This window comes from Synchiropus splendidus, chromosome 10 (genome assembly GCF_027744825.2).
Source record: "Synchiropus splendidus isolate RoL2022-P1 chromosome 10, RoL_Sspl_1.0, whole genome shotgun sequence".
Lineage (NCBI taxonomy): Eukaryota > Metazoa > Chordata > Actinopteri > Syngnathiformes > Callionymidae > Synchiropus > Synchiropus splendidus.
This window is the reverse complement of record NC_071343.1, coordinates 6,074,022-6,091,387: the sequence shown is the minus strand read 5'-3', so window position 1 is coordinate 6,091,387 and position 17,366 is coordinate 6,074,022. Positions and strand designations below refer to the sequence as shown.

The 17,366-nt window shown below is 48.4% G+C and overlaps 3 protein-coding genes across 8 annotated transcripts in view; 2 read left to right on the top strand and 1 right to left on the bottom strand.

The window, feature by feature from the left end:
* The window catches only part of col4a2 (collagen, type IV, alpha 2), a 35,864-nt gene extending 30,629 nt beyond the window's left edge, over window positions 1-5,235 (top strand). For all 3 annotated transcript variants that reach the window (XM_053876504.1, XM_053876502.1, XM_053876503.1), the window contains 16 exons: window positions 57-200; window positions 272-397; window positions 472-653; window positions 743-806; window positions 886-960; window positions 1,035-1,142; window positions 1,210-1,317; window positions 1,378-1,575; window positions 1,652-1,768; window positions 1,987-2,148; window positions 2,306-2,404; window positions 2,475-2,621; window positions 2,865-2,981; window positions 3,172-3,363; window positions 3,435-3,721; window positions 4,270-5,235. In XM_053876504.1, coding sequence (XP_053732479.1) covers window positions 57-200; window positions 272-397; window positions 472-653; window positions 743-806; window positions 886-960; window positions 1,035-1,142; window positions 1,210-1,317; window positions 1,378-1,575; window positions 1,652-1,768; window positions 1,987-2,148; window positions 2,306-2,404; window positions 2,475-2,621; window positions 2,865-2,981; window positions 3,172-3,363; window positions 3,435-3,721; window positions 4,270-4,524 — 2,381 coding nt within the window. In that variant the 3' untranslated portion in view covers window positions 4,525-5,235. The remainder of the gene's footprint in view (window positions 1-56; window positions 201-271; window positions 398-471; window positions 654-742; window positions 807-885; window positions 961-1,034; window positions 1,143-1,209; window positions 1,318-1,377; window positions 1,576-1,651; window positions 1,769-1,986; window positions 2,149-2,305; window positions 2,405-2,474; window positions 2,622-2,864; window positions 2,982-3,171; window positions 3,364-3,434; window positions 3,722-4,269) is intronic.
* Window positions 4,429-11,295, bottom strand: rab20 (RAB20, member RAS oncogene family). Its single transcript, XM_053876506.1, has 2 exons — window positions 10,907-11,295; window positions 4,429-6,759 (listed from the first exon to the last, which is right to left on the bottom strand). The coding sequence occupies exons 1-2, from the start codon at window positions 11,094-11,096 to the stop codon at window positions 6,179-6,181; spliced, it is 771 nt and encodes a 256-aa protein (XP_053732481.1). The 5' UTR covers window positions 11,097-11,295; the 3' UTR covers window positions 4,429-6,178.
* Window positions 11,296-12,657: 1,362 nt separating this feature from the next.
* naxd (NAD(P)HX dehydratase) lies at window positions 12,658-17,019 on the top strand. Of its 4 annotated transcripts, XM_053877065.1 has the most exons (12): window positions 12,928-13,945; window positions 14,007-14,438; window positions 15,010-15,160; window positions 15,233-15,278; window positions 15,371-15,459; window positions 15,541-15,649; window positions 15,734-15,784; window positions 15,848-15,952; window positions 16,025-16,145; window positions 16,322-16,445; window positions 16,512-16,679; window positions 16,738-17,019. In XM_053877065.1, exons 1-11 carry the CDS (start codon window positions 13,438-13,440, stop codon window positions 16,660-16,662), a joined length of 1,887 nt encoding a protein of 628 aa, XP_053733040.1. In that variant the 5' UTR covers window positions 12,928-13,437; the 3' UTR covers window positions 16,663-16,679; window positions 16,738-17,019. The 4 variants fall into 4 exon arrangements, with proteins under 4 accessions (XP_053733042.1, XP_053733041.1, XP_053733040.1 ...); XM_053877064.1 differs by having other exon boundaries at window positions 16,512-17,019; XM_053877067.1 differs by lacking the exons at window positions 12,928-13,945; window positions 14,007-14,438 and adding an exon at window positions 12,658-12,762 and having other exon boundaries at window positions 16,512-17,019.
* Window positions 17,020-17,366: the final 347 nt, after the last annotated feature.

The following is a 17,366-nucleotide window of genomic DNA, read 5'->3' as shown; positions in this document are numbered from 1 at the left end:
GTGTTTCCCGATGCTTTCATGTCAGACAGGATGTGATTTTAAATTTCCCTCACTAGGAAAGCTCGGATCTCCTGGCATGCCAGGCTTCAATGGGATGATAGGACTGAAAGGGTTGCAGGGCTTCAGTGGGGAAAAAGGGGAAACTGGTCTCCCTGGAGAAGTAGGTCCTAAAGGAGTGTATGGCATCAGTGGAGAAAAAGGTGAGTGTGTACGAGTCGCATTGCACATGCTAGTTCAAACTCTCCCTCATCCCATTTTATACCCTTGCTAGGTGACCGTGGACTGATGGGACCACCAGGAGAGAAGCCAAAAATCACACCCAAAAGTATTTCTAAGATGAAGGGCATCAAGGGAGAGACTGGGGAGTTAGGAAATCAAGGGTTCACAGGACAGAGAGGTTTGTGGTGTCTCTCACATCTACCTAGTGCTGCTCATCAGTGTCCTCCATCTTTAGCTGCTGCTCTCCTACAGGCCTTAAAGGTTTGCCAGGTGTACCTGGTCGAGGGGGTTTTCATGGCCACCCTGGGGACCCCAGCAATAAGAAGGGCCTCCAAGGAGATCCTGGAGCACAGGGGCTGCCAGGGGTGAAGGGAATGCCTGGTCTCACTGGGAATCAAGGCATCAGCGGTTTTGATGGAATGAGTGGTGATAAGGTAACGTATCTGACTCCAGGAGACAAAGAGGTTTGACGGAGAGGTTGAAAGTGAGAGCCATGGAAGAAGATCTGTTGTGTCCTTTACAGGGACTTAAAGGAAGTCCAGGTGCTTATGGTGCATTTGGAGAGAGAGGGAGGAAGGGGGGCAAAGGTGGGTCCACCACGAGCCAAATCCACAATCCAACAATGCAGTCTGTTCAATATATATCATTTTGTTGACTTCCTAACAGGTGAAAAAGGGGCTCGCATTGACCTCCCTGGATCGCCAGGTTTGAGAGGGGAACTAGGTCATGATGGAGAGCCAGGTACTCATTTTACATTACAATTGATTTCTGAATCAGTGACCGTAACTGGCTTGGTCGGCTGATCCTTCCTTCAGGTCCTAAAGGCACAATTGGAAAAATTGGGGACATGGGACCCTCTGGTTTCGATGGCGTTGTTGGTAAAAAGGGCTTTACCGGTGAACCAGGCCAACCAGGATTCAAAGGTAGATGGTAGCGGTTGTGGCATCTTTTGTCGACGTACAATAATGGGTGCGCTTATCTTTCTGGCAGGATGGGATGGTCAACAAGGAAGTCCTGGCCATCAAGGGCAAAGGGGTTTTCCGGGAACGCCCGGTAAAGACGGGCTGCCTGGCTTCATGGGATTCCCTGGAAACAAAGGTGACCGACAACACTCAAGCAACAATACCTGACTTGGTTTTAACCCCATTTCTGCTTTAGGGTTTCCTGGTCTGAAAGGTCTCTATGGACTACATGGACTGAAGGGACAAAAGGGGAACCCTGGAAATGCAGGTCTGAATAGCATAGGAGCAAATGGCCAACCTGGACCCCAAGGGCAGAAAGGAGAAGACGGTGACCCCAACAGTGAGCCAGGAATTCCTGGCACACTGGGTCTAAAGGGCTTTCAAGGCCCTTTTGGTTAGTTTTTTTACTTGTTTATCTCTGTAACATAAAGCATGGAAAATCTAGTCACTTTCATGGTATATTTGAAAAGGTGACGCAGGCCATCCGGGACCACCAGGATTGCGGGGTCCTATTGGTCCAAATTCTACGGATGAACTGCCGGGATATCCGGGCGACGTTGGGTATCCAGGGGCCAAAGGATACAATGGTGAGTTTGTCAGAAGTCACATTAACAAAACAGGACTTGGGAGGTTAGTTGGAGAACAGGAAGACACCAAAGAGGTTCGTGGATATGGTAAATGACAACATGACGGGGATGGGCGTGACTTGGCAGGAATGTCAAAATAAGTTGATGTTGTGGCTGTGTTTGGCATTCTTGGCAAGCGCAATAAGAAAAAGAAAGTAATCCCTGATGTGTTCAATCAGGTTATCCCGGAGCCAGAGGTCTTCCTGGCTGGGACGCTCCCCCTGGAGAGAAGGGTACTCTGGGATCTTATGGGTTTCCGGGACTCCCTGGCAGGAGAGGAATTAAAGGAGACCAGGGAGTGTTTGGATACAGAGGAGAGGCCGGAGTGTTTGGAAAAAAAGGTTAGTGGAATCAGTTGAATACTGAGAATTCTCAGCTATTGACCACGGCAGACCAGCGACCCTCTACCTAAGCATGTGTTCCGGCCACTGCTGCAGACGTTGTAGTCGTTCTCTGTAAAATTCTGAAGTTTGAAGCACCATGATTCTACTCTCACAGGGGTGAGAGGGGATCAGGGATTGATGGGTATCCCCGGCGCTGCCGGGCGGAACGGAGACAGAGGTCCTAAAGGTCCAAAAGGGGATTCTGGGCAGCCAGGTCTGTTGACGTTCAAACGCTTTTTTGCTGTTGTAGCAGATTTCTCCTGACATGATATTTTGCATCGCAGGTTTCCAAGGCTTACCGGGGAAACAAGGTCCTGCACCACTAGCCATAAAAATTCCTGGGGAAGGGGGATTACCAGGACCACAGGGCATCAGAGGGCCTAGTGGAAACAGAGGGGAAACAGGACCACAGGGGCCTCCAGGAGATGCCGGTCAGTATCTGCATGAACAGCATTGAACATGTAGATTGAATATATGTGCAGCAATAGCTGGGACAATTCATTAAAAAAAACCCAAGTGACCTGCAGGTCACAGTACATGACAGATCCTCATTCATGAGCAAGACAAGATACTTGTACTCCTGCACCTGCATCTTCCACTCGTGTCCCACTTATTTCCATTGTCTCCGAGGCCGGTCCTCAAAAGCCCCTCTTCTGACCGTCATCACTTTACAGGATTCCTGGGGCCCATCGGCCAGAAGGGCATGCCGGGCATCAGCGGTCGACCGGGAACTCCAGGATTCCGTGGAGAGCCCGGTCAAGTGGGCCACCCTGGCCTGCGGGGCATGGAAGGCAAGTCTGTGGCACAGTCTGGGATTAGACCAATAAGATGGATTAAAGGCTCAGTTGCTGATTAGAGAGCAGAACCAGACACAGAGGAGGTTGTTGCTTTTCACCTGCGTCTTTTAAACAAACAAGAGCGATTTGAGGGCAAAGGGAAGGTCATGTGAATGGAGCGGTTACAGTGCTGTGCCTGTGACAGGGCGACGTGGCAACACTGGGGTCCCGGGGCTTCCTGGCATGCCTGGACGCAGCGTCAGTGTGGGCTACCTGCTGGTGAAGCACAGCCAATCAGAGCAGAAGCCCATGTGTCCGGTGGGGATGACAAAACTGTGGGATGGATACAGCTTGTTGTACCTGGAGGGTCAAGAGAGAGCCCACAACCAGGACCTGGGTGAGTGCTGCTGGAGAAGACTGTGGCGCTGACTGGCAAGAGGAGGCTCTCATGCTGTCTCTCCGGCTCAGGTCTGGCGGGCTCCTGCCTCCCTCGCTTCAGCACCATGCCCTTCCTCTACTGCAACCCCGGGGACCTCTGCTACTACGCCAGCAGGAACGACAAGTCCTACTGGCTCTCCACCACCGCACCACTGCCCATGATGCCGGTCGAGGAAGAAGAGATCCGGCCCTACATCAGCCGCTGCTCCGTCTGTGAGGCTCCGTCAGTCGCCATCGCCGTCCACAGCCAGGACATCAGCATCCCGCAGTGTCCGGCGGGCTGGAGGAGCCTGTGGATCGGCTACTCCTTCCTCATGGTCAGTGGAGGACGACAGTCAACACACACGCAACATACACACAACAGACGGCTCACAAGCAAATATAGTCTCAGCACACACCACAATACAGCAAACACTTAACAAAAGTGGCTTGAACAATAAACACCAAATAGGAAATACAAATTTCTTCCACACATATCAGGACCAAACGTGCACCAACACAACTGGCACCTAAACACACACAATGAAATGGACAAACTTGACACACCTGAGTGCAACACATTAAAAACACTGGAAGATACCTTTAAAAACACAACAAACACACCATAAAATAACAAAAATGACAGTAGTAACACTAAAATACGCACAGCTTTGCACTACACAACATTATGAAGCCCATCAGAAGAAAAGAAGCACTGAAACACCTGCAAATTTATTTTGTGCCTGTGACAAAACAACATATTTACTTACCGCGTCGCTGCCAGCGGCATGTTTGTTGTCTGGCTGCTGCTCTCTACTGCCACCTTTGGGTGCACTTCAAAGGGACAAAGATCAAATCAACTGTCCTCTGACCTTTTGTCCGACAGCACACGGCGGCGGGCAGCGAGGGCGGCGGGCAGTCCCTGTCGTCTCCTGGATCCTGCCTGGAGGACTTCAGAACCACGCCGTTCATCGAGTGCAACGGCGCCAAAGGAACGTGCCACTACTTCGCCAACAAGCACAGCTTCTGGCTGACCTCCATCGACCAGTCCTTCCACGCGGAGCCGGCAGCAGAGACACTCAAAGCCGGTCAGCTGCTGACCCGCATCAGCCGCTGCCAGGTCTGCATGAAGAACCTGTGACAGGTGGCAGTGGCCCACCATAGACTCTAATGGGGACGGGTTCGGGGTTCAATGGTGCTATGACGGACAGTGACGCGCTCTCGCTACACGTTAACCACTCACACTTCGTCGTCTCTACTCCAGTTTGTGTTCCACTCAGATGCACTGATTTATTGTATTTATAACCGGATGAATGTGCGACAGTGTGTATCAAAAATGGGGGCGGCCATTTTTTTTTTTTTTTTGCATAAAACCTCTCTAGATTTATTTCACTGTAAAGTACAACAACTTATCTTTAGTCCTAACTGACCCACACTCATGTTTCTGGATGATTTCGTCACTTTGTATTATCTTCTGTTGCAGTACTTTGGAATTTCACTTCACAGATCTGCAGGACACTGTGAAATAACATGCGTTTTGAGGGAAAAAAAGGTTTTTCAAAAAGCTCTGCATAGCTTCCTCTCTGCTCTTTGAAGGACCTTTACATTTCAGTTTCAGTATCATTACTCAATTTTATTTAAAAAATCTTCCTCATATTTTTTTTCAATAAAAATAGCAGCAAAAACTACAGATGTATTTTCTCCTTTGGGTCAGGTGTTTTATCAACCTAACATTCGTGGATGGCATAATCTTCTCTATAGCTTCTCACCACCAAATACTGTAAATACAGTGTATGCCTCTGTTTTGTTTTGTTATGTAAAGAAGAAAGAAAAATAAATGCCTTCAAAAAATTCTCCCCCAAATATGGGTGTTTTTTAGCTTAAGCATCGCATCATATCATATTTAAAATGCTCACAAAAAGGTCCAAAATGGACTGAAAAAGATCAATATTTTTCAGCTATTTTGCAAGTTGTAGGCTCCAGTTCAGTTGTTCACCCTCAAATACCCACTTTTATAAAAAATATTTAAATTGTTTTTATTATTTAAATTGTTTTTTATGTTTATAAAATATTTAGTATATCAATATGTTTTGATTGAATAGGATTTAAAAGAAATGTAAGGTAAAAAAATTAAACAGGAAAACTTGTTGTCATGTACAGTTAAAATATTTTTCCCTTTTTCTGCATTTGAAATTCTAATCTATGCAATTTTTCATTTCAGTTTGACCCAAACTGGTAAAGTAGGTTCAGTAGTTTATCCATAAACATTTGGTGGTCAGAGTTTTACACGGTACACCCTCGACACGACTCTGAGAACCAGGTTTCAACCCCGGTAAGGAACCTGCCTTTCACACACACACATCAGACTTTTTTTAAATGATTAAACCGACCGCCTCACGTGTCAGCATCCGGATCAAAGTTCTGGTTGTGGTGAGGCAAATCTCTAAGTGGGTTAAGTGTTTGACATAAACAACCCTGCGCCTTGGGTTTTCATTCCGAGGCCGACTGCAAAATAAAGTCTTTATTGCGACAATGAAGTTAAAAATTCAGTCAGTGTTGTCGACACTCGTGGAGGCACTAAAAGGTTAAGATCACACAACAGTAAGGCATCAAAGTGACTAAAGGACGATTGACAGTGTAAGGTGCCGCCCAACGACCGGTGCAGTTGTGAGGGCCTCCAAGACGAAGGCAGTGATCCACGTTGGGGATAGCGTGACAGCTCAGTGTGGTGAGGGGAACGTCGTGATTCTGGAAACGTTAAAAGTACCTTGGGTAAAAAGTGCGCTGGCTAGCAGCTAGCAGCAGGCGGAGCGGGACCGCTTGTGGGTCCCTCTGTAGTCCTCCAGGTCCACCGTGGGGGACTCCTTGTTCTCGTGTCTCTTCCTCAGCATGGAGGGCAGCACCAGGTCAAACAGGGTCTCGAACAAAGAGTCCACGTTGTAGCCGGTCTTGGCGCTGGTCTCGAAGCACACCTTCTCTGCGGGGACGCTGTTCTTCTCGTCCAAACCTTTGTAGCGCAGGATCCGGCCGTACAGCGCCAGCGCGTCCTCGCGGGTCACCTGCTTGTGGAGCTTGACGCCTGTGAGGGAGGCGGGCGAGGCCGGGGGGGTCGGGCAGGCGGACAGCACCTCCTCGTCCTCGCACTCAGTCCTGGAGCCGGCGTCGCCCTCCGGGGGCAGCTGGGCGCTGGCGTCGGTCAGGTCGGCCTTGTTGCCCACCAGGGCGTAGATGCAGTCGTGGTTGGCCGTGTCGGTCAGCGACAGGAAGCGCTCCTCCAGCTCCGCCAGGCTCTGCCAGTTGGTCACGTCGTAGGTGAGGATGACCGCTGCCGCGCCGCGACAGTACAACGAGCCCAGACCGTGGAACTGCTCCCGACCTGAGCGGCAACAACAGAACACACCCGGTTCAGACCAATCCGGAAAATGCTGGATACAGTGGCATGTTTAAGCAGGAGACTGGATCATCACAGTTTCAACTGTTGCAGTGCACTATGGGAGTAAACTCAGTGGCATTATGTCTTGAGAGTGGCTGGACTCTTCCAAGGCATTGAGGGGTGGAGGCCCTGGGAGCTAGGAGACCGGGCCTCTTTGCTCCAGCAGCTGCCCCTGCGACCCCACCTCAGACAAGATGGCTGGATGGTGTGTAGTGTTTTCTTTACATCTGACAACATGTCATGGAATTTGTCCCCAAAAAATGATCAATAACGCTTAAACTATTGAACACTTTGTATATAACAATAACTGTACATACAGGGAAGATAAGATCTGACTGATCCCTACAGATGAAATCACCAAACACCGAACTGGAGGTCACCAGAGCAGCTGGAGGAAGTGAAAAGCTGGGAAAAGTCTCGACCACGAAAGACTGGAAACAACCTCCTGAGCAAAGACACGAGTCTTCCAGTCAGCTACATGAGTGAGAGGAAACGCCAGCGCCATCTGTTGCACAACTGTCGTGAGCCAATAATAATAATTCCTTATTTGTGTTATGGCAGATTTCTGAGTGCAAACCAGAGTCACAACTTTTCTGCCAAAGTTTTAAATCAATACTTCAGATGATCAAATTTTTGTTTCTCCCCTCCTTTTTCAGCATAAACAATAGAACCACCCTTCCAACTCGTGTCTTTTTACTGTAGTGGTTTAAATATATTCAAGAAAATCCAATATAGAATTGATATTTATTTATATATAGGTTGAGCTCTGCAAAAACTCAATTAGAACACGTCAACAAAAATTTGTTCAATAAATATCAACAGATTTTAAAGTAAAACGTATTACAGCATTTACAAAATATGAACATGAAAAATGCTTTTCATTAAAATCTGCACATTTTTTTAGACTTAATATATTTAATAGCATAATTTCAAATTTCATACCAAATAAAGAATTAGCTTTGGTAGTTCTTCTGTGAAAATGATAGTGAATCAATTTAACAATGACTAAAATAAACCAAAAATTCCAGCCATCACACGACAGACGAGGCTCATTCAGTGACAGAGGTCACATCATCGCCACCACCATCATCATCATCACCATCACCATCACATTGCGGGGCAGAGGAGGGTGAAGCACAATGGAGCTCTGTTGTTGAAAGGAAAGGTCAGGATCGGCAGCCTGGCTCACTGGAGGCGTTCAGACGACGGGCGTCTGGAAAACGTGGAGCTCCAAGAGAAACGGATTCATCAATCATCTACTGGGCAGTGACCCCGCATGACCTCAGCCAAACTGACCCGGCCCCAAGAGTGTGCGACACTAAAGTGTCTTTGAAGCATCAGGTTTGTGACAAGCACCTGACAAAAGTTCAGCTGTTCAAACTAATACTCATAACCATAAAACTATAAACTAACAGGAAGTGAACTTGAAAATGCACTTAACATTTGGTTCAAGGTTCTGGCTAAATTAAATGTGGAATAATTTCATTCACACATGAATTAGATTTTTTTTTTAAAGAGAACATATTTGGAGAATACAGTTCCCGGACACATGATTCTAAACTTATCTACTGGGGTCTCTGAACTAAGGCAGAGGAGGGGGAAGTGAAAACCCGGAGAACGTGTCTGACTCGGACTGACTCACGAGGAGCGTGTTCAGACCAGCCTGATATTTCACCCCCCACCCCCCACTCTTTTATGCCGCTGCTGATAAAACCTGGAGCCTTGAACCAGCTGAGAGCGGATCTGCTGTTTCACAATAGCTCGAGTGCAGCAGAACATACTGGAGCAGCCGAGGTTGTTGAAACGGAGCGGAAACTGAGCGGCGGGTGACTCGTCCTGCAGTGACTCTTCACCCACTTAGTTGTGGGTGAGAGTTCTGGGTCAGGGAGGCCATGTGAGGCTTCACCAAGTGATGTCATGGACCAGTGAACCTGAGAGACTCAAATCCACTGGGATCAGGTGGGAAATGACGTCGTATCTGCTGTGTGTCTGAGGATCCGGGGCAGAAGTCAGAGCCAAGACGCTCCTTCTCTTCCAGGGAACAGCAAGGATTTCCTCCCAGTTACCCAGAAACATGGTGACAAGGTGCTGAGTCACCTCAGGCTTCGCTCCGTGTAAAGGAGCAGTGGTTCAAAGCTTAGCCTCGGCAGGACTGAGCTCCGTTCAAATCCCACCCCCAATAAGGAACCAGATCAACGGTACATCGAGACAGTTGCCTTTCAGCTCAGCTCTTTCATCTCCAGCTCCATCCAATGCCAGAGAACCATGGTGTCCAACTCGAGGAACCACTGTAGCTACAGGCGGTGATGAGCTTCTGAGGCTTCATGTAGTGATGGGGCCTCATGAAACAGTGTCCTCATTTTCAGTGCCACTCGATGGCTTTGACCTCACTTCAAACTTATACTGAGAGCGCCACCTATTGAGTCCTGGAAATGAGGACGCTGTTTTACGAAGCCCCATCAGACCAACACTAGCTTCAGGAACCTAGTTCTCTGTCTTTGTTCGAGACCCACTCTCTGTCGAGCCCAAAACCTTTGGATCATTTCAATGAAACCTCACATCACTTTAAACCAAGAGCGCCACCAGCTAAGTTCTGAAAATGACGACACTGATCCATGACGCCTCATCAGGCTTCTCTGTAAACACACCAAAAGGAACTCTCAAATTTTCAAATGGCAAAAGAAAACTCAATAAAAGTTTGCTCCAGCTAGCATTAGCCCGTATAGCATCCTGACATTCCATTTTGTCTTTCGTGGGCAAGGGTCCCGTCAAATGTGTTAAATGTTTTAGGTGTTAGCACCATGGCTAGTTTTGTTGTTTGTTTTTTTATTAGCATTTTGCCGCAAACAATGTATATTTCAAAGAATAATATTGGTGTACAAACATGAACAGTAGTTTTGAGCCGTCGTTCTTGATGCTGTCGCAACATTTCGGTGCCCATCTATTAGCTTACAGACTATGGGCCCCTAACTCCGGCGCTAAATGATCATCTCCCTGTGCAGAAGCGCACGGCACCCTGGACCTCAGTACATGTCACGTGTTTGTTCTTGTTCTAAACTGAGGAAACATCGTGGAGCAGACCCACAGGGAAGTGTCATCATCAGCCAACACTTGAGCTGACACAGCAACTTCCGAATACTTCCGCGCAACAAACAAAGAAACCAGCTCCAAAAAGAGACCGCGCGAATTCACGACGCTAATTAGCCGCAGCAGTTTGTCTAACAAGCTGAAGGCGTGAACGACAACAATATTAAACGCCGCGCAACAATTCGCATCAGGACGGGACGACAAACAAGCGATAAAGCTAACGTTAGCACATTAGTCATGACTCACGATTCATGACATCCTAGCGTTTCACAACTGTCACGGCGACACAATCTGATCAGGACCCAGATTAGCAACAGCACGCTAAAGTTGCTTGTCACGGCCTATAGATTTCGACTAAATTCAACCGTGAAACAGGAAGTTGCCCCTGGTTCATCATGAGCCAGTGTACGGAGGAGAGTAAATATGCACTTTGTGAGCAAACAAACAAGCTTATGTACACAAAACAGATATAATCCCGACAAACTTGTTGTCGTCGCTCTGAAGAGGGTGAGCAGAGCGCCACCTCCATGTTGGTATTTATGATTCAATAAAGTTGTGTGTATAAAGTTAAGACCATCGACTGTTGCAGTGCGTTATGGGACTTGTAGAATCAGAGGTGAGAGCACGTTCCACCCTCATTTACGACCACAGTGTGGGCAGCAATTCACATGAATTTGATATGAAAGACGCGACTTAAAAAGAGGTTTACGTTCAACTTTGCGGAGTCCAGCGGAGCCGTGGGAACCTGATGACGTCAGAATGAAACGCTGACGGGACATGACTTAGCGGGTCAACAATAAAGTGCCGTCTATTTTGGGTGATTTAGAGTGAACTTTGACCTCGGCCGGAGCAGCGCAGCCTCCCAGTCGAGCGAGAGGTTCGCTATATACCAGGCGTGCGATACGAGTCACATGACAGCGATGAAATCACATGTTATCAAGGTAAACATGGAAGGTCGCCACGCGCGTCACACACACGACACACACATGAACGACAGGGTTACCGGCAGTGTCCCATATGGAGACGTTGTACGGGCCCCACTGTTTGAGGTAAAAGGCTCCGCCGACGGTGCTTATCGTGTCTTTAAACTTCCTCTCCGTGTAGCGGTGGAGCAGCGACGACTTGCCGACGTTCATGTCCCCCAGGAGCACCACCTTCACGTCCGGCTTCTTCATCTTGGAACCCTCGGGCATGACGCCGGGCTCACCCGCGGCGGGGGGCTTCACTTTAGAACTGAGCGGAGCAGAGAAGAGCAGCTACCGCGGAGACGTCATGACGGGCTGGCGGAGAGCTGCTCACTGGACGCGACTCTTCATAGTTCCACTCTGATCCGCTCAACTTGGTTGAGCAGGAAGTGAGTCGCTTCGACGCTTTACCGCGAATGATTTCTGACAGAAGCGGCCTTGGCTGTCTGATAGAAAATCCCCGTATGTTTTGTTGCGAAGACAAGAAATTTGAAGTCGAAATATGTGGAAAAACACAAATGGATTTCATTTAAAGTCTCTCTCATTTGACGCTGTTTCAGAAAAAAATGAACAGAACGTTCTGCGATTTATTCTAGAGAACTTGATTTAAATCCTTATTTATAGAATAAAATATTTACACTTTTCAGTCGTGTACACGTTTCTCGCGCTATAATGTTGATGACAAGTCTTAAGCTTATGCTCTTATCGGGACTTTAATATTTACTGTTTACCCCATTCGTCATCCAGAACCTGGGTATCAATCCCTTCTTTATTATTTAATTCTGGCACTCCTGGCATTCCAGAAAATGTGACATAAAAGAGACATAAAGTGGGAAGGAAAATTGGAGGACGAAAAAGAAAAGAAGTCTTGAGGACTTAAAGAAGTTGTATGGAGAATTTAGTCATGAAATAATAAATGAATGTTCCAAATAAAATGTGAAATTATGAGCAGCAGGCACGACTTGTGGAAATTACTCATTGTGACATTTAACTCACTAAAGTAGTAAAGTCTACTGACCACAGTGAGCACTGTACCTTCTGGATGTCGTTGGTCTCCTCAAGTGAGAATCATGATGTCAAACTTGGAGGATCCCATCCTAAACAACTGTGCTTACATCAGAAATTGGGACGTATATACAAGTATATAAGTTGACAAGACTAGATAAAGATAAAAATATAGGCCACTTTAGATTTAAATCCTTCCTGATACCGATGGAATGCTAGACATCCATACGACTTCCAGAAGGTACAGTGCTCAATGTGGTCAGTAGACTTTACTACTTTAGTGAGTTAAATGTCACAATGAGTAATTTCCACAAGTCGTGCCTGCTGCTCATAATTTCAAATTTTATTTGGAACATTCATTTATTATTTCATGACTAAATTCTCCATACAACTTCTTTTAGTCCTCAAGACTTCTTTTCTTTTTCGTCCTTCAATTTTCCTTCCTACTTTAGGTCTCTTATATGTCACATGTCACCATTCAACACCTTTAAAGTTGTTTCTTGATTAATTAAAAAAAAAGCATTGCAATAAATCATCTTGAAATATTGGATTCATTGTTCTTCGTTAATTTATGCTGTAGTCACGAATGTCTTGAAATAAAATGAAATGATTGAGAAAAATAATGTCATAATATATTTTATTTATTCTATCTAATTTTTTCCCTTTAGGAAATTGAATAACGCGTCATTTAAAGTTATGATTTCGATTGAAACGTTTTCATATTTGTGTCGTCGTTTTTAATTGTACTAACTCGCGTGCGTGCTACAAATATTCCGAGCCGCCTGTGAATGCGTCATTGCTGTTCTTCCTGTATGGCTGTCGGCTAACTAACTCATGACCAGACTCTCTGCGCTGTACTGGACGGCGCTGAGACGCAGTCGCTTCCCGGGTAAGAGCGCGGCTGAACACCGGGTCCGGAGCCTGAACTTGACAATGACAGTGCACAGCTGTTTCGAACCGTAGTCGTGCTGAAACATGCTGCAGCCGTTAGTAGCCTTCTTCCTTGTCACGTCTCTTATCGGGACGCTGCTCTTTCTGAATGACAGAGGTAACGTAGACGTTATTGTTCTTGTTCTAATACACACACAATGACGGGTGTCACAGGCGCGGATGGTCAGTTTGTGTGTAGAATGAATTGAGGTCAATTGCACTTTGGCCGAACGAGAAATGGTTAATACCGTTAACATTAAAAGGGTGGACTTTAAGACCCTGTGAACATAAAGGAGGTAGGCGGATCGTCGTTGGTGGCGCTGCCCTTAGAGAACCGATCCGGGGTCAGTTTGCCTGGCGCTGTGAGCGGGATTGATGTGTGAGAGTGGCAGCCAGGAACCGTTCTTGGAACAGTTAACCCCAAACTTCTGAGCGATGCCTTTTCCCGAGGAGGTGGATGGTAAACATGGTCGCGCTCGGATAGTTGTGCTGCACACGCGTTTGCTGTTGGGATCCGAGCGGACCACTTTGTCGGTAGAGGTCGGGTCGTTTCTGAAGCTCAGCTCCGCAGAGAGCTAACTCACCTCTGTTGTGAGCTCGTTGGTCATCACGGTCGCCAGCGGCCTGATCGGCCATGATCGTCAACCCGACTCGGGGCTTCCTGTGGTCGGACGTGGAGACGAGGACGCTGCTGAACATCTGGGGGGAGCAGGACATCCAGACGGCGCTGGATGGAAACTTCCGCAACAGCTTCGTGTATCGAGACGTGGCCCGGAGACTCGCCGGGATGGGCTTCGATCGCACCCCGGAGCAGTGCCGGGTCCGGGTCAAGAGCCTGAAGAGGCAGTACCTGCTCGCCAAGGAGGGCAACCTGCGCAACAACGGCCAGTACCACAAGATCTGCAAGTTCTACGACATCATGGAGAGGATCTTAAGCAATCGGCCCCACATGGACCCTCAGGAGTTCATCGAAGGCGGGACAGGGGAGGAGGTGGCGGATGGGTTGGAGGAGGATGGAGAGGACGCTCATCATGACGCGTTCTCCGAGAGCGCGGGAGAGGGTCCGTACCCCGCCGAGATGGAGGTCAAGCTGGAGTATCCGCCTGTTCCCATCCCAGTCAAAGTCACAGTGGGCAGCAACAGTAAGTTCTCTTCCTCTGGCGTCCAACTGCACCGATGCTCATCACTGATCTGCTCCTTCAGACGCGCCGTCCAGGCCGCACAACAGCAGTCAGGCCACGAGCGCGCTGCCGGCCGCGGTGGCGCCGAAGCGCTCGAGGAAGCGCCGCTCCAACTTCCCGATCGAGAAGCTGATGGAGCAGTTTCTGGAGCAGAGCGCCCAAGCTGAGGACGGCTTCTACCGCATGGAGGAGCAGCGGCTGAAGGCCGAGGAGCGCCGGCGCGAGACCGAGCACGCCAGGGAGCTGCAGATGATGCAGATGCTGGGCCAGATGTTCTCCAGCATCTCCTCCTCCAGAAGCAGCCAAGAGGCCAGCCCAGAGCGCACACATTCTCACCGGGCTCCCGCAGCTTCCCGCAGCTCCTCGGCCCACGCCCAGGGACCAGCTCTGGGTCGGAGGTCACCGCACAGGGACTCCCGCAGCAAGCGCTTGAGCCCAGAGCAGAGCACCTTAGGTATCAGCCTCACGGTCCACTTTCAGGACCACAAAGGTTTAGGTGTGCGTTTGGATCGGGTAGCTGCATCAGTGGTCGCACCCCGAAAGGCTCCGACATCCGAGCTTAGAACCAGGGAGACTTGTGGAGAGCTTTGCTGTGATAGTTCCAGACAGATTTCACCACAGGAAGCTTGGAGCTCGCCGGTCCTCATACGTGATTCTAAAGCGCCACCTGCGAATAAACATGCGGGAGCGTTTTGCAACTGTTGGAAGCTAAGTTTAGCAAACAAACAGGAAACATTCCGTCTGCGTCAGGTGAAAGAAGAGGATGTGCTGCTGGTTTCCTGACCACACGAGTCAGTGTGGTCACTCAAGATGCATGTTCAGCGTTTGAGGTCAAACAGATGAGATTTCAATCGGAAGCCATGTCTGAAGCAGGTCAGATAAGAGGAGGAGAGCTACATATTACTAGCTATATTTATGAGTACCATGACTTGAATGCTCATATTATAAATGTCGCACGTGGGTTTTTAACGCTCTTTTTCTGTGTCACTACCTTGTTTATCAAGTGCTCTCCTTGCTCTGGACAGGTCTGGACCGCTACTACAGTTTGGGGTCTTCATCACACAGAGGCATGGACGATGACATGCTGTCGCTGGTAAAAAGCACCGTCCCTCCACTGACCTCCAAGAAGCACAAGGGTCAGGACGGCCGGATCGGGATCATAGGAGGCTGCCAGGAGTTGGTATCTTCTCTGGTTCTGCTCCTTCCTCTGCGCCACTGCCTTTTACATTTGACCTTCTCGCTCCGCAGCTACACCGGAGCGCCCTACTTTGCCGCCATCTCTGCGCTGAAAGTGGTAAACAGCCGTCCGCGTTGATGGAGCAGCGGAAGAGGTTTCGTCCTGACTTGTGGTGTGGCTGACTACAGAGCTCCTTTTCTCCTCCGCAGGGAGCCGACTTGTCACATGTGTTCTGCACCAAAGATGCCGCGAGTGTCATCAAGTCGTACAGTCCTGAGCTCATTGTTCACCCCGTGCTGTTAGTGCCACACAAAGTGAAACCTATTGCTGAGTTCACACAAGAGAGAGTGACTTTTATGTTTGTCTTTTTTTTTTCCAGTGATAGTCCGAATGCTGTGGAGGAGATAGAAAAGTGGCTCCCCAGGCTTCATGGCCTGGTGGTTGGACCTGGTCTGGGAAGGGACGACTTGTTACTGAAGGCAGCGAAGGCATGTGGATGTTTTTCTCTCCACTTGATGCAGTGTGCTGATTGAAAACGGTGTTTTACAGGCTGTTTCTTTGTCGTCTCTCAGGAGGTCATCGAGAAGTCCAAAGCCAGAGATATTCCAATCGTCATTGATGCTGTGAGTACAGAGATGACCACGACTTCTGCTTGAGCTGCTCCGTAACCACTGCCTGCTCCACAGGACGGTTTATGGCTGGTCACCCAGCAGCCCTCCGTCATTCAGGGGTACCAGAAAGGCATCCTGACGCCGAACTTCATGGAGTTCACGCGACTGTATGAGGCACTGGTGCGTCTCTGGGGGCGTCTGCGTAACAAAGAGAAGCTCGGTTTTCATCTCGCCTGTGTGTTTGTCTGGCAGCATCACAAGTCTGTCGACGGCAGCGATCCCCAGCGAAGCCTCCTGCAGCTCAGCGCCGCCATGGGGAACCTCACACTGCTGCTGAAAGGCGAGAAGGATCTGATCACGGACGGCACTAAAGGTTCGTCTCCCGCGGTCCTTAGAACACCACATTGCATGTCTTGCCACCAGGGGGCAGATTTCTTTTAAACCTACAGTACCGTGTTTTAAAGCCACTTTTTACTTATTGTCTGTGAAAAAGAAGCGGAAATATTCATTTTATGTTCTAGATAATTGTAGTGAATGTTGTTTCTGCAGTTGTCACCTGCAGCATTGAGGGCAGCGGGAGAAGATGTGGGGGTCAGGGCGACCTTCTCTCCGGCTCGTTGGGGGTGCTGGCTCACTGGGCTCACACCGCGTCGGCAGCTGGGCTGCTCAGGAGGTAGAGTACCACTGCACGACATGTGTTTGGAAGTGTACGTTTCCTCATTCAGCTTCTGTCCTCTAGTTTCAGTCCGTCGGTTGTAGCAGCATTCGGGGCTTGTGCTCTGACCCGGCAGTGCAACAGCCAGGCCTTCCAGCAGCACGGACGCTCCACCACCACCACAGACATGATCCAGGAGATCGGCCCCGTCTTCAAGAAGTTGTTTGAAAGCTGAATATTCTCGACACTATTGTCAGTGCATTAGTGTGTGTGTAAAATAAGGCACTGTTTAAAATGTCTTCCACTATAGGCACAACACTACACTGCAACATTACGACCACCAGCAGTTTCCGCGCGAAACTGCTGCCAACCAATTCAGGTCAAAGGTACTCTAAACCGTCAGTTTGGAATTGAGTGTTTCGATTTTTCGCATCTGGCAGGTGGTAGAAATGTTATCACTGATTCTAGTGTGTTATTTTGACAGGTTCAAGTAGCAACATCTTACCAAAGAGACCAGAGATTAAGAGCAAACTTAAGCTGTAAAAACGATCGTCTTTGGATTTTGTTAAAAATAAAAAACAAACGTGATTTGACTGTGTCAACACATCTGTTACTTCTGAGTCGTTTCATTTTTTAATTACACAACTTGCTATTAAACACACAACATGACTCATCCGCAAAGCTGGTAATGTGGTGGGGGTGAAACTGGACTCCTTGGAGACGGTTATGGAGAGAAGGATGCTCCTGAAACTAAGGATCATCCTGGACAACATCACCCACCCCCTCCATCAGCTGCTGGTCCAATACAGAAGCACAAGGACCAATAGACTGAGATGACCCAACTTAAAGACAGGAGGCCACAGGAGGTCCATTCTCTCTGTGGCAATAAAAACATACAATTTGTCCCTGAAAAAAATACAATGAAGGGTTTTTTGGCAC